Source organism: Meles meles, chromosome 6 (genome assembly GCF_922984935.1).
Source record: "Meles meles chromosome 6, mMelMel3.1 paternal haplotype, whole genome shotgun sequence".
NCBI classification, from domain to species: Eukaryota; Metazoa; Chordata; class Mammalia; order Carnivora; family Mustelidae; genus Meles; species Meles meles.
Genome location: NC_060071.1, coordinates 114976259 through 114991278, shown reverse-complemented (window position 1 = coordinate 114991278; position 15020 = coordinate 114976259). Strand labels below are relative to the sequence as shown.

The window sequence follows — 15020 nt, the reverse complement described above, 5'->3', positions numbered from 1 at the left end:
GGTTCTAGTCCTGAAGTTACTAAAATAGACAAACATAAAGTCAAACACTATCTTACTCCTCAGTACACCTGATACCTAAACACGCTTGGGTTGGCCCTATTCTACAGTAACACAGAATTCACAGAAGGGAAAGTCACTTGTCTAGCAACATCAACTCTCTGGAACACAACTAAGAGGAGAGTGGAGAGAGAAACAAAATCGAGTCCTTATTTCTCCTCCAAACCATTAGCTACGTTTCCCACCATGTTTTACAACAAGAGCCAGTGCTCGACAAATACTTGCTAGTTAATGAATTTCTCACAGCCCATATACCTAATAAAATTCAGATACTTTATGCATAGGAGAGATGGTCAGGCCCTGAATCAGCACACATTTATTCTTTACTCAGAACAACTACCTCTGAGAAGCTTGGTTACCTGGTTTTGGTACATGCACAACAGATCAGGGAGGTGAAAGGAGTAGGTATGCTTAGAGAAACAAAAATTAAGCATAGACCACTTTAAATAATGTTTAGAGAAGAGGAGAAAAGAAAAATAATAAAAAACACAAAATTACTCAAGAGCGCATATTTGTATAGGGCTTTAGGTTCAAAGCCGCTCAGAGTCCTTAAGAACACCTTGGTATATTTTAGCGTAACAAAATAATTATTTTCCCAACAATGACCCAGCATAAAACATTTTAGTTCTTAAAAATACAGTCATAAATTATCTGGGAAATTCTTGCATGTGCTTACATGGAAAAGCACATTCTCTGATGACAGAAGAGGAAGGACCGCTGTGTTTATTTTCATATGCTATACCCAAAGACAGACCGCATGTGGAACATTAGCTTTGTATATAGAACTTTCATGGAACATGATTAGGCTTCCTGTTTTGTAAAAGCAGATATAAAATAGAACCTCTAGTACTTATATAAGTAACACTGAGATTTTTCAATGATTATTGAAAAATTAATTATTTTTTTTAACATTTTTTACATTTTACATTTTTACATTTTTTTACATTTATTATTATTTTACTGGCATAATTCACAGATTAGCAAGACTCAAGTTCCCTTAGAAAACGTACAATACTGTGATTTCCTAAAATCATGCCCCCTTTTGCATAGCAAACAAAAACTCTATGTGCTGCATTTGAATATCCTGAAGAGTAAATGGTGAGTTTACCTCCACATTGCTCTGCAACTGTTTAATCAGCTCTTCTACGTGGAGCTTAGTGTCCTTCCAGGTGTCCCCAAGTTGACTGATTTTCTTGTCAATCAACTCTTTAGTCTCCAGGCTGGTTGTGTTCCGTAACTTCTCCCCAGCTTCTAAGGTTAGTTCAAAGGTAGTTTGCCGTCTCTGAAAATGAATTTCTTTACTCTAAAGAGAAAAAAAAAAGTGATTTTCTTTAAACCTCTGATATGATCAAAACGTGACTGTATGCATCCCCTTCCGAGCTTTTCCTACTCATAAATGTTAAGTTAGATATAAATTAGGCAAATCTGATTAGAATGTGTTCACACGTACACACAGGCATCTAAGGCTAATGTTTTACACTACTACATAGTACACCAAATAATGCGTTCTTAAATTATTTTCAATAGTTGTTAGGAGATAACATTCTTAGTTTAACGATCAGAAGCATAGAGAAATTAAAAAATATACTGCAAGGATTAAGAGCCTCTAAGATAAATGGATCTGAAAGTATTAAGAAAATAAGTGGGGCATCAGACCTGAAATTAAGAGCATATACCCATTACCACTGTATGAGTCAGCTTACTCCTAACCCACAAAAACAGAACGTGCACACGATGCTGAACAGATGTAAAACGAGAGAACAAATGAAAAAAGGTAAAATATAGAAAATAAGCTTATTATGGGCACATAAACATAAGCATATATACGCATTAAGGGGACAGCTTTAAAATAGTCCATTTGAATATCACGCTGGCTCTTCTATAAATGGGCTGAAACTATGTATTTACACTACAAAAATGTAGTAAAAGCTTTTAAACTGCCTCCTACTTCCAAAAACATTTGGTTTCAGGAGGAAAAAAAATTTAGTTTTTTTTCCCTATTCTAGATACGATTTCCTTCACCTTCAAATTTCTCAAGGGAGACATAATTGTGGGCCTTTTCCAAAATGGAAACAGAGCATTGATTTGCAAAGGTACTTCTGAGGATACTTGATATAACCCAATGCAAAGGAGAAAAGCAGACTGTACTCTCAGGAACAGACACAAAAAAGAGAAAATGCAACTCAGTGAATATACAGGCACTCCATACTTGTCTTTCCAGCATCTGCAATGCTTGACATAGACAAATAAATAGAATCCATTAGCCATTTTAAGCTTCTGGAAAGATCTGCTTTTCCTCTAGTCTTCCCCGACGACCTGGTCAACAGCACACTATTCACCAAAATGCTCAAGCTAAAACCCTACAGTCATCTTGATTTAGGTTTTAATTTTCGGGCCACATTTAAACCATTAGCAAAGACTATGGCCACACCACCCTGAACACACCCTATCTCGTCTGATCTTGGACGATAAGCAGGGTAGGGCCTGGTCAGTACTTGCATGGGAAACATATTCTTTTTTATCTTTACTATGATCATCCTTTTCTTATCCACTGTCACAACTATCCAAGACTATAGAAAAGTCCTCCTAACTGGTTATGGCCGACTCTATTTTTCACAAAATGCCCACAGCAATATTCCCAGTCCAGCATGCTCGTCTAGAACCTTGCCACTCCCATCAAGCGGCGGTGCTGCTGTTGATCCTGTGTGAGTGCATGTGATGGCCTTGACTAACAAAGGATGGCAGAAGGGACTTCTGCGACTTCTGAGGCAAGGTCTAGAAGGCGATACAGCTTCTCCCTGGATCTCTTTCTTGGGACATGTATCTTTGAAGCCATTGAGCTGCCATGTAAAAGTCTGGCTACCAGAAGCCTCCATAGTGGGGAGACCACAAGAGAATGATGCTGTCTTGAGTATTTCTGGCTTAAGTGCTAGACTGGAGAGTGCGTGAGCCTTCAGATGAGCCCAGCCCCCACCACCATCTACTAACTCTCCCTGAGAGACAAGCAAGAACCACCTTACAGAGCCTTGTCAACCCCCAGAACTGTGAGAGATGATGATCATGGTTGTCGTTAGCAAGGAAGAAACACGTTAACACCCTGGGATTCCTGCCTCTCCTCTAGCTCCTCTACAGTCTGTTGTCCCTGAGGGTCTTCAAAAAATACAAATGCTCCCTCTTGCAAATGAAACTCTTCAAAGGCTTCCTATTACAGCAAGACTGTAACTGGGCTACCACACTTCAAAGTGCTCCCCCCTGCCCCACTCTCAAAGTCACTCCCTCCCAGGGCTGCCTCACTGGCCGTGCTCCACTCACACTAGCCTTCCTTCTGTTCCTCTGCCTTGTGAAGCTTGTTCCCATCTTGGGCACTTTGGGTAAGACATCCCTTTTGTCTGAAAGGCTCTTTCCCCAGATTTTTGCATGGACAGCTCCCTCTCCTCTTTCACGTTCCAGTTTAAATGTCGTGCTCCTGGAGATCACCCAACCGAAAGTACCGGTCCTGTTTTAATTATCTACATATGCCTTATTGCCATCTGGTATTTTTTTGTTTATGGATTTGTCTGATTTCCCTGACCATTCAGACGAATTAGCATTTCCTTGTTTACTGATTTGTTTGACTGCATGCCCGAGAGCCAGGCGATTTTCTTTGTCCACACAGACTTGGAACAGAGCAGGTACTCAATCGATACTTGGTGACCAGATAAATGAATGCGGACAGCACAGGATTTCAGAAGGGCGGTGTTTCTTTTAGCCATGTCTCTACAGTGAGGAGTGGTTCTGTAGCTAAATAGAACATGTTTTGGAGACTACCAACTAATTAGTTTAAACCAAGGTCCATCGAACAGCCCTCTGATTGAAAACTCTGCTGCGGGGCGCCTGGGTGGCTCAGTGGGTTGGGGCCTCTGCCTTCGGCTCAGGTCATGATCCCAGGGTCATGGGATCGAGCCCCGCATCGGGCTCCCTGCTCAGGTGGGGAGCCTGCTTCCCCCTCTCTCTCTGCCCGCCTCTCTGCCTGCTTGTGATCTCTGTCTGTCAAATAAATAAATAAAATCTTTAAAAAAAAAAACAAAACAAAACTCTGCTGCATCAGAGCACACTCATCTTGACGAGCACTGAGTAATACATGGAATTGCTGAATCACTATAGTGTACACCTGAAACCAATTTAACACCGTATGTTAACTGCATTGGAATTAAAATAAAATAAAAAAGATAAAAGAAAAAAAAAGCTTGGTTGCCTACATGAATTTGCCCTTCCAGAATAAGCAGGAGCATCCTTATAAATTACAGCTCTGGTGGTCAAGTGATTCACCAGCCCGTACCTCAGAAGCTTGGGTGGTGTGAATCTGTCACCCCAAACTTCTCCCACCCTACCCCACCCAGCTCTACCCCATCCCTCCCCCGACAGCCCAAGAAAGCCTCACTATTTCAGGACGAACAGAGAAGACTGGGTTTCCGACACCACCAGGCTGGGGACAAGGCTGGAGAGGCTCATGGTGACCCGGCTGGTCTTCCCACGCGCGGAGGGAACACGTGAACCACAACTGAAAACCTGAGGTGGAGGAACATTTTCCAAACAGCGACCACCCTGCAAGTCCTCACACCACGACTGCGCATGTACTACCTTCAGCTCACGGATCAGACTTCTGGTTTGGCGGAGGCTGTGACAGTCCCGGCCCTTCAAGGCGGACAGCAGGTGGCAGGTGTCGCTGAGGAAGCGGAGCAAGTCCTCTGCGGTGGTGGTGAAGTACCGCTGTTGCCCCACCAGCCCATCGATGTCACTCTTCCTCTGCCGGACGCGCTGGGCGGCGCTCTGCCACCGGTCCTTCAGTTTTGTGAACTTTGAAATAAATTCCGGTCTTGGGAAGCACAAATGGTCAGAGAATCCGGACATCAGCACACAGAAAAAAAATCACTAACAACACGTAACAGAAACTCACGTTCGCTGTTTATGTGCACAATTTATGTGGGGAAAAAAAACCCTTAAAATCTGAGTACATTTATTTTAAATGTGTTGGGAAACTTAGGCAGGGGTAGCAAAAAGGCATTTAGCAGGAGATATTTGTGGAAGTCTTGGTATTTTGCCAGCATGCACAATTGCATCCCTTAAACTTAAGCTGTTTTAACTTACATTATGCCAAAAGCTGTATGGAAAACAAGAGTATCAGACCAACGGGAAATGATGAACAGGGACTGTGCAGCGTTACCCATTACCTGAAGGATGTACTTGACAACATTTCAGCAATAAAGAATATGTTTTCTGCAACTCCACACCTAGTTCTTTTCCAGATAAATAACACCCACCACATGATAAATAAGGCCTTTTATTTATTATAGGAAAAGTCATGTTTTGCTGCACCAATCAAATCAGAACTATTTTATTGTCCTGGAACAAGAATCTAGCCTGAATTTATAACTTCAGAGCTACGAAGAAATGCACTTTATATTTCTTAGTTATGCTCAAAGGAAAATCAGAGGTCTACGGCATCGATGGGGAGAAAAAGCAGTAGCAGTCATCAGGACACGTAGAGAAGCACCAAAGAGAGCTCGCCCACTGTGTGTAACCGCTGTGTGAGCAGGTTCAGCTGAGGCTCCACTCAGCCTGACCAATGCCAATGCCATGTATATAGCGCAGAGAGAAATCCCTTCTCTGACAACTATGTGACACAGCTACCTGCTGGGAAGAGCAGCACCTTAAGAATTCCTTTTTAGGGGCGCCTGGGTGGCTCCGTGGGTTAAAGCCTCTGCTTTCGGCTCAGGTCATGGTCCCAGGGTCCTGGAATCGGGCCCTACATCAGGCTCTCTGCTCAGCAGGGAGCCTGCTTCCTCCTCTCTCTCTGCCTGCCTCTCTACCTACTTGTGATCTCTCTCTGTCAAATAAATAAATAAAATCTTAAAAAAAAAAAAGAATTCCTATTTATTTATTTTTAAAAGATTTTTATTTATTCATTTGACAGAGAGAGGTCACAAGTAGGCAGAGAAGCAGGCAGACAGAGAGAAGGGGGGAAAGCAGGCTCCCTGCTGAGCAGAGAGCCCGATGTGGGACTCAATCCCAGGACCCTAAGATCATGACCTGAGCTGAAGGCAGAGGCTTAACCAACACTGAGCCACCCAGGCATCCCAAGAATTCCTTTCTAAATAGCAAAATGTCATGAGGCTGCAGGCAGAGAGGAAAACACTACAGAAGAATCCTTTGGGGGTAAAACTTCATTAACTATACTTGGTGAGCGGGTATTTGCAAAGCACTCATCTACTGTTGCTAATGCCACCCCCCTACCGTACACAGAAGTGTGACTGACCTTTCGATGGCCACACAGCAAGTCCCCATCCTAATAGGAGACTGGCCCCATGACAGGCTATCAACCGACATGGCTGCCGGTTACTGATGTGGTCAAGACCCACGTGGTGTAAGGCCAGCTCCCACCGTGTGACCCTCCACATACACACAACCGTCATAAGCCCCAGATGGCTTACCTCTTCTCTATTTCTGTTGTGTCCAAGAGTTGCAAGCACTGGGTGACGTAAGAATCAGCAACTGTCTGGTTTATAGAAACTTCAGCTTCTAACATCTGTATGGGAGTTAAAATAGAAAATATCAGCCAACAGATTTCTTTCTAAGAAACCTGGAACTTGTAGGTCCCATTAAAGTCTAAGCTCCTATAGGACATATGAAAAGATTAACTTTCAAATTTTTGGAGCCTCATTGCAAAAAATGCTCAGCCATCATATCCATAGGTATGTGGATATATCTCAGAAGCAAACAGGCCTAATAATAATGACATCTAATGCCCATTTATTGGGCATTCAACACTTGTTAGGCACTGTGTAAAACATGCATGTCTTACTAATTCCTCAATCTTTAGAGGTAGGTACTATTTTTTAGAGATTTAATTTATCTGAAAGAGTGAGCAAGTGAGAGAGAGTGGGCATGAGAAGGAATGGAACAGAGGAGAGGGAGAAGCAGACTCCCTGCTGAGCAGAGAGCCCGATGTGGGGCTCCATCTCAGGACCCTGGGATCATGACCAGAGCCAAAGGCAGATGCTTAACCCACTGAGCCACCCAGGTGCTCCAGACTAAGTACCATTATCATACCCATTTAAAGACAAGGAAACTAAGATGTAAAGAGGTTTGGTAATTTAATCAAGATCATTCAGGGTGTTTTGGTTCAATGAACTTCATTTTCACCAGAGGGCATTAATGTAACAAGCATTAAATTAAGCAGACTTAAATCAGTTACATTAAAAATTACAGTGACCTAATCACGCATACTTTAAAAATGCAGTATTTGCCTATAACCACCAAGGGTACTTCCAAATGTCCATCAGCACATGCATGGGGAAATTCCCCTGTCCAATCATTAATGCTCCAATTACAACTCTACCAGGTGCTTCAATATTTTAGAGAATTATTCAGTGCAAATGCAGAGATGAAGCTGCAGTATTTTAGCCTGGTCTTGGTATGTTTGCATTCTATGGAAGCCAAGTTGTGCTAGAAGCTTCTACCTATTGCAGAAAATCTAGGAGTTCTCTCATTAACAAAGTGGAGCACTGAAAATGCTGAAACTTATGAAATGTGTGAAAATTTTACAATCAACTGACAAATTAATCTGCCTCAAGACCGATATTCAGTATCTAAGGGTTGACAGATTTAAAATAAAATACAATGAGTATCTTTCCCCGACTCCTGCCCAGGATGAGGGCACAAAGTAGCGGGGGAGCAAAGATTTACCTCATATGTTTTCTGCTGTTCCAGAAGAGCTGGGAGGCTGTTGGCAACATTCACCTCCAGTGTCTCTTCTATCTTCTCCAAAAGTTGGACCCATTTTTCGCAGCAGTAAAGAAACTTGTTATTCAAGCCAGTTCCCTGCAGCTCACTGCAAAGGTTTATAAACAAAACAAGAGTCAGAAAACAGTGTCATTCCTGAGCTTAAGCTGGTCACTGTGGCTTTCACGGAAACAGAATGGCAGGGATGGGATGCTCTGACCTGCAGTGTTCTAGCGCCGTGGCCGTGGCCCGAATCCACTGCCGGTTCACGTTCTGTAACGTCTTTACGGCTATGTCACTAACTGGGAGCTTGAGGCTTACTTCATTCAAATGCTCAACATCAGGTGACTGGGCCGTCAGTGCCAGCACGTGGTTCTATTAAAAAAAATTACATTTATAAATAAATAAATAAATAAATAAATAAATAAGTGAAGAACCACACACACACACACACAAATTACATTTCAGGTTTCTGGAGGTCAATAAGCGATCTAGATGATGAAAAGACCTCAGAGATCTGCAGACCACCCTTATCTCAACCATGAGGGGAAACTGGGGCCCAGATAGGTAAATGACAGGCCCACAGTCAAACAGCCAGTTAATGTGAGAGCTGGTGAACCCTGATCTCCCAATCCTGCGGCTTTTCTAGAACAAGTGCACATGTGGTCAGCACCTGAATGCCCCAGGAGATAGAAAATCATGTCAGATTATGTTTTTAAGAAAGATGGAAATTAGTTTTGTTTTTTTTTTTTAAAGGACCCATTTAGGACCTTCAAAAGTCCCATGTAGTCTGCCATGTTGACCTTCAACAGATCATGTAGTTTACCCACAAAAAAATAACCCTGGTAAAGCATGGTACTTAAACATCCGTATTTTGATAGGACATGAAATCAGAAGAATGCAAACTCAGCAAAATGTTATTTTTAAAATATTCCAGGGATAGCATCTAGGTCAATGACATGTTAAGCAAGCATCCTTCACAATATCCATGTTATCATCACAGAACTCTGCCACAGTAATCCAGGCCAGGGTCAGCAAACTTTTTCTGTAAAGGGCTAGACCATAAATACTGCAGCTTTTATGGGCCATCTGATCTCATAATGTTATAACTAGTGAGCTCTGCCCCTGCAGCATGAAAGCTCCCAAAGAGAATTAATAAATGGAAGGGCATGACTGTGTGCCAGTAACACTTTATACAATCAGGTGCAAGACAGGATCTGGACAGTGGCCATAGTTAGCTGACTCTTCATCTAGGTATGGATATCAGTCCTTAGGAGTCTGTAGGATCCAGAATTCTTTAATTTATGCTACTTACACTAAACTTACTAGTTTAATAAAGAAAGAAATACAGAATTCATTTATAGGATTTTTACTTTTGATCTTCAACTAATCAGAAAAATTCAATTAATCACAACAACCAGTTCCTAGATTATTCTAGTTCACTAAAATTAATTAGTAAAGATGTCAAAAATTTTTAAATCTACTAAATTTACCATGGCATATTACTAAAATAGATCTCTATGTTGTCATACTCTTCTAGGCCTTAGGGGAAATAAGGCCAAGAATGAATGGCATATAAATGACCATGCTCCAGTGAGGATACAAACAAATTCTGTAACTCAATGGTCCTTAGCCTGTTTTTTACCTTATGGTGAGTCTAAGCCCTAAGGAAACACAAATATTGGCAATACCAGGAATAAGTCAAGGTTTTCCTCTTTTTCTTGATGGTAGAGTTTATCCAAATTCTCTTCTTCATGCATGATGAGACCTTTTAAAGATTCTAAGCGGTCCCCAAAATCCTTGAACTGTGACAGAACAAACTAGAACAAGAGAAATTTTCATTAGAAACCATTTTCATGTGCATATATAACAGAATTACACATAGTCTTGGAAGCTGATAGAAGTTCAAGGTGCTTTCAACCCCCAGGCAGCTCATTGTTATCTTGACTACTCAGAGATGAATATTCAGAAGACTCCTTGTTTTCCCTTGTCAGAGATGACTGGATCACCTGCTTGGGGCGGCCTAGAGAGGACGGTTAGTGAGTCCTCTGCTCCCTCAGTCTTGCTAGCTAATTTTCTCTTCCTGTTGTTACTGACATGTGATACTGGAGCTCCGAGGCCTTCTGTTCTTTTTGACAGCTCGTGCACTAAAGGTTTTTCCAAAAATGAATAGAGTATAACAGATGGTTAAGCGTTAAGCAGCTACTTCTATGACTCAAGGACACCCTTTGGAGATCCAAATAACTATGCGATCTGAACCGTGTAAGGTATCTAATAGCTCATTTCTTCAACTAACACGTTCAATGAAGAACAGAGGTTTGCTTATGACCTGCTCTTTGCCTATGTGATTGAACGGTCATCTGGGGGCATCTTGATTCTGTAGTTTCCCTGAGGGGCCATCCATACAGCACTAAAAACTATTACTTTGCAAGATATAAGGGATTGAGGGTAGCTTGCCAATGTCCGAGATTACAACTTGAATGGAAATAGGAGATGAACCTCAAATTCATTAGCCTTCACAAGCAGCATCTTTTCCAAGTAAGCAGCTCTCTGGAGGGAATGCAGTTGTGCAGCGCGAGGCACGTGGGTGCTGGACTCTGGGAGCTGCAGAAGTCGATCAAGGAGAGTGGAATTCTGGAGAAAGGCTTCTTTTGTCTCCTGAACATCATGCTGCAGCTCCTGGAGGAGAAACAGTGAACAGAAAACACTTCCACCTCCAATCATAACACAAATTCCCAGGCTCGCTACTCTGTCAACATTTAGGAGAATTTCTGCCCTAAAATTGTGGGCAGAATTTGTTAGTGTTTATTTTTTTTATAGTGTTTAATTTTTAAAAAAGATTTTATTTATTTGACAGAGTGAGATCACAAGTAGGCAGAGAGGCAGGCAGAGAGAGAGGGGGAAGCAGGTTCCCTGCAGAGCAGAGAGCCCGATGCGGGGCTTGATCCCAGGACCCTGAGATCATGACCTGAGCCGAAGGCAGAAGCTTACCCCACTGAGCCACCCAGGCGCCCCAATAGTGTTTATTTTAAAGAGCTGAAAAAACCAAACTTTGATTACATGAGGCACATCAGTGGTGATCTTCAGAAATATGTCAGTTTAGAGCTAAAACTGACAACTGATCAACAGAGTTTGGGCCTTCCAGTGTACAGAAACTGGAGACCACCCGGTAGTCCTCTGTTTGATGTTTCTCATCATCGAACACTTCAGGGACCTGCTTTAAGGCTGTTTTATGAATCAATGCAACTCTGTCCTGTGTTTGAGATTTTATGACATAAATGGGCTCATTTGCAGAGACTGTAGAATCTCATTAATCAAGCTGACTTTAGGGCTACTCTATAAATACAGTGTATGTTTGTTTAAACAACAGATCAGGTAGAAGTTAATCTGAAATACAGATCATATTTGTTGGATTGTCTAAGTTGATGAATACTTTTTGATTTGACCTATAGTATCAGAAGATACACACAATGCACCCAGTTTAAAACTACAGCGTATATTCACTTTCTGGGCATTCATCATTCTAACAGGATAAAATTATACAACTCTTAACTATAGTCTAAAAATCGTTAGAAATGATTAGAAACCCACAGAAATGCCGTGTTAATGTGGCATGAGTCCATGATTATTTCTCAAGCAAGACTACAGATGTGTGTGAGTGTAGATGATCATACTAAGTTGAGATACTTTTGCCTTCGTTGGAGACCTGGTATGAGGCTTTTGCTTTGGAGATTTACCTGTTAGACTGAAGGGGGAAACTTGAAACGAGATGCTGTCAGGTACCCTTGACCTACTTAACCCGCTGCCTAGACCTCGCCTCTGAGCCGCCACCTGTCTCTCCCAACCCTACAACACCCCAGGCTCGTTCGTGTCCTACATGGGTGGCTCATGAACCTGTCCTGACCCACTTCTTTGTCCCTAAGGTCTGTCTCGTCCCTGGGTCATGGCCCTATCTCGGCCTTCGTTTTCCCAATGGGCTTTGCAACCACCTTTACATCCTGCAGGGCTGGGGTCAGGATCTCAGCCAGGTTGTTTCCAGACATGTTGATGTTTTCAAGCTCTTGGTACTTTGCTTCTTGCTGCTCCAGCCTCGCTGTAGCTTCCGTGTGAGCACTGTTATAGGCCTTCCAGAGCTGGAGCAGGCTCTGGGCCTTCTGCAACTGGTCTGCAATGTCGTGGTTTACCTGGGTCCACCTGTCAGAACAACATGAACAAGGGGACCCTCAGACCGCCTGTCCCAAACAGCAAAAGCACAGTGCACACATTCTGCCGACAGGTCAATAGCAGATGGGCTGGTGAGACATAAACGACGTTTTCATTAATGTGTCACCATTATATAAGCAGAAGTTCCAAATCAGGACATTTCATCAACTTTATAATTCTCAACAAAAACTACCCAATTTGTGAAGGGCAAGATCTATTGTATCACGAATATCTGTTACGCAAAGACAGAAAACGTGCTGAACTGCAGGCCCGATGAAACCTTCTCCACGTGGGAGGGGCTCCTGGTTTAGAGATGGGGGGAGTCATTAAGTAGGCCTTATTTAAATTGTGCTTACGCCAGCCTTATTTTATTTTTGGAGATTTAATTTATTTGTCAGAGGGAATGAAAGAGAGAGAGAGAGAGAGAGCGTGCACAAACAGGGGCAGGGGCAGGGGCAGAGGGAGAATCAGACTCCACACTGAGCAGGGAGTCTGATATGGGCCTTGATCCCAGGACCCAGGTATCATGACCTGAGACAAAGGCAGACGCTTAACCAACTGAGCTACCCACACGTCCCCAAATTTCTTTTCCTTTTTTTTTTTTCTTTTTTTAATTTTTATTTATTTCTTTGACAGACAGAGATCACAAGTAGGCAGAGAGGCAGGCAGAGAGAGAGGGAGGAGGAAGAGGAAGCAGGCTCCCCGCTTGAGCAGAGAGCCCGATGCGGGGCTCGATCCCAGGACCCTGAGATCATGACCTGAGCCGAAGGCAGAGGCTTTAGCCCACTGAGCCACCCAGGCGCCCCTACCCAAATTTATTTTCTAATTACAAAAGCAACATGTCCCTTATGTAATAGCAGGAATAATGGAAATTGTTTTTACTCCACATACAGACTGTAGTACCTTTCCTATATAACTTACAAATCTCCCCATGTTATTAATAAAAAATAAGGAAGTCTAATTTGAAATGGCCGTATATAGTAGTCTTTAAATGGTCTGGTTTTTGCTTAATTACCAAATTTGAGATTAATGCGAATACTGAAGTAATTTTCAATTCTTGCTTTCAAATCTAATGCTCAGATACAACTTTGCTCAAAAGGCCTTTTTCTGTATTTCAAGACACTGGCCTTAAACTAGATTTCAGAGAGAATTACTCTGGTCAAGGAATAAAAATATGTAAACATTTTTAAGGTTATGGGTATATATATGGTCAAACTAGCTTTCTGGAAGCATTGTAATATTTACATTTTTACCCGAAGCACATGAAAATGCTTGTTTCAGAATCAGTCTTAACCCTGCTAAACAGATGGAAAAGGTGAAAAATGGCACACCTGCTTCATTTTTATGGATTTCAAAAATCTTAGCAGGACAGTTGGTTTTTTTTTTTAAAAGATTTAATTTTATTTATTTGTGAGAGATTGAGTGAGCACAAGCAGGGGGAACACTAGGCAGAGAGAGAAGCAGGCTCCCTGCTGAGCAGGAAGCCCAATGTGGGGCTTAATCCCAGGACCTTAGCCTCTGACCTAAGCAGAAGGGAGACACTTAACCAACTGAGCCACCTAGGAATCCCAGAATAGGTTTGTTTTTAAAAATATATTATTTATTTATTTATAGGAGAGGGAGAGAGAGAGAGCATGAGAGGGGACAGGTCAGAGGGAGAAAAAGACTCTTCGCCGAGCAGGGAGCCCAATGTGGGACCCAATCCCAGGACTCCAGGACCAACACCAGAGCCGAAAGTAGTCGCCCAACCAACTGAGCCACCCAGGCGCCCCAGAATAGTGTTGTCTTAACAATATTTTCTCCCATTTATAAATACAACATACACTCCTTATAAAATAAAAACAAAACCCCACAAAACATGTATGTTTAAATCTATGTATCCCTACGTCTGTATCTAGCTTATCTACCTACCTTCCTACCTACATACTTGCCTATCTATAAAGAGAAGGTAACAAAACCGCCTGACAGATCATTAATGTACAGATAATGACCATGAGTATTTTGGTGCTATTTTCTGCAACCTTTTCCAACAAGTCTTCTGGTGCATTCTTATGCCAACAATGTAACAAGTGACAACAGCTGAATCCCTTTACTGCAAACCACACTGCCCTGTTTCGAGGGCGGCCCTGATACCGGAAGTGGCATCAGATACACCTCTATGTGCCTCCTTTCTCTCCCTCCTTCCCTTCTCCCAGTAAGGACTGGATTGTGAGCTGAGGGTGCCACTGTGGGGTATATAAACTTGATGCCCCTTGTTGAACCTTGTTCAGAGTAGATTTCCAGAGATGCTGACTCTGCATGGAGGAAGGATAGAGAAGGGCACGGAGGCTAGCTCACATGTCTTCGTCATCAGAACAAATTATCTTTAGGCCAAATTTCATGTCCTACTGAGCAAAATAAAAGCCTTGCAATGAACTAGGGCCACATTCCTTAGAAGGAACTTTCTAGCATAAGCAGTTCATCAAAGAATTCTTTCCAATCTCATGAATCATCTCCCCAAGCGGAGTAATAACATCCCCTTTCTTCCATCTTACATTTCCAATGAAACAGACTGTCCATCCGACTACCCCATAAGCCTGTCTCTGCCTGGGATTTTGGTGTCCCTGAAGCTCGCACTGGGCCGTTAGTCTGTGCCCTCTGAGAGTGGAGACCCTGGCTACAAGGTAAGAAACAGCCTTCCCCAAATCAAATCTTACGTAACTAGATGCTTCAGAGCAGAAACCAGAATTGCACAAACCCAGTTATCTCCAGCGACTACGAAGACTTCACAAAGCCTCTGTAACGTCGTTCACCCCATGTCACGGAGATAAAGATACCTGCTGTTATTCAAGCAGTATCTTAAAGCATACCTGGCATGCGTGATCTGACATTTCTCTTCGATTATCTCTGCAACCGAGGGGCAGCGGTCCTTGAGTTTCCCAACCACCTCCTGCAGTTTCTCCCAACTTCCTTCACTGCCCTCAGCTTCGTCTTGAAGAGACTGAGAGGAGAGAGCAGGA

The 15020-nt window shown here is 42.5% G+C and overlaps 1 protein-coding gene across 11 annotated transcripts in view; it reads right to left on the bottom strand.

Moving 5' to 3' along the window:
• Window positions 1-15020, bottom strand: part of SYNE2 (spectrin repeat containing nuclear envelope protein 2) — a 327766-nt gene that overhangs the window by 48808 nt on the left and 263938 nt on the right. For all 11 annotated transcript variants that reach the window (XM_046009418.1, XM_046009420.1, XM_046009424.1 and 8 more), the window contains 9 exons: window positions 14871-15001; window positions 11808-12012; window positions 10318-10497; window positions 9510-9638; window positions 8039-8193; window positions 7783-7927; window positions 6528-6622; window positions 4678-4912; window positions 1166-1360 (listed from right to left, as the gene is read on the bottom strand). In XM_046009418.1, the coding sequence (XP_045865374.1) occupies window positions 1166-1360; window positions 4678-4912; window positions 6528-6622; window positions 7783-7927; window positions 8039-8193; window positions 9510-9638; window positions 10318-10497; window positions 11808-12012; window positions 14871-15001 (1470 nt within the window). The remainder of the gene's footprint in view (window positions 1-1165; window positions 1361-4677; window positions 4913-6527; window positions 6623-7782; window positions 7928-8038; window positions 8194-9509; window positions 9639-10317; window positions 10498-11807; window positions 12013-14870; window positions 15002-15020) is intronic.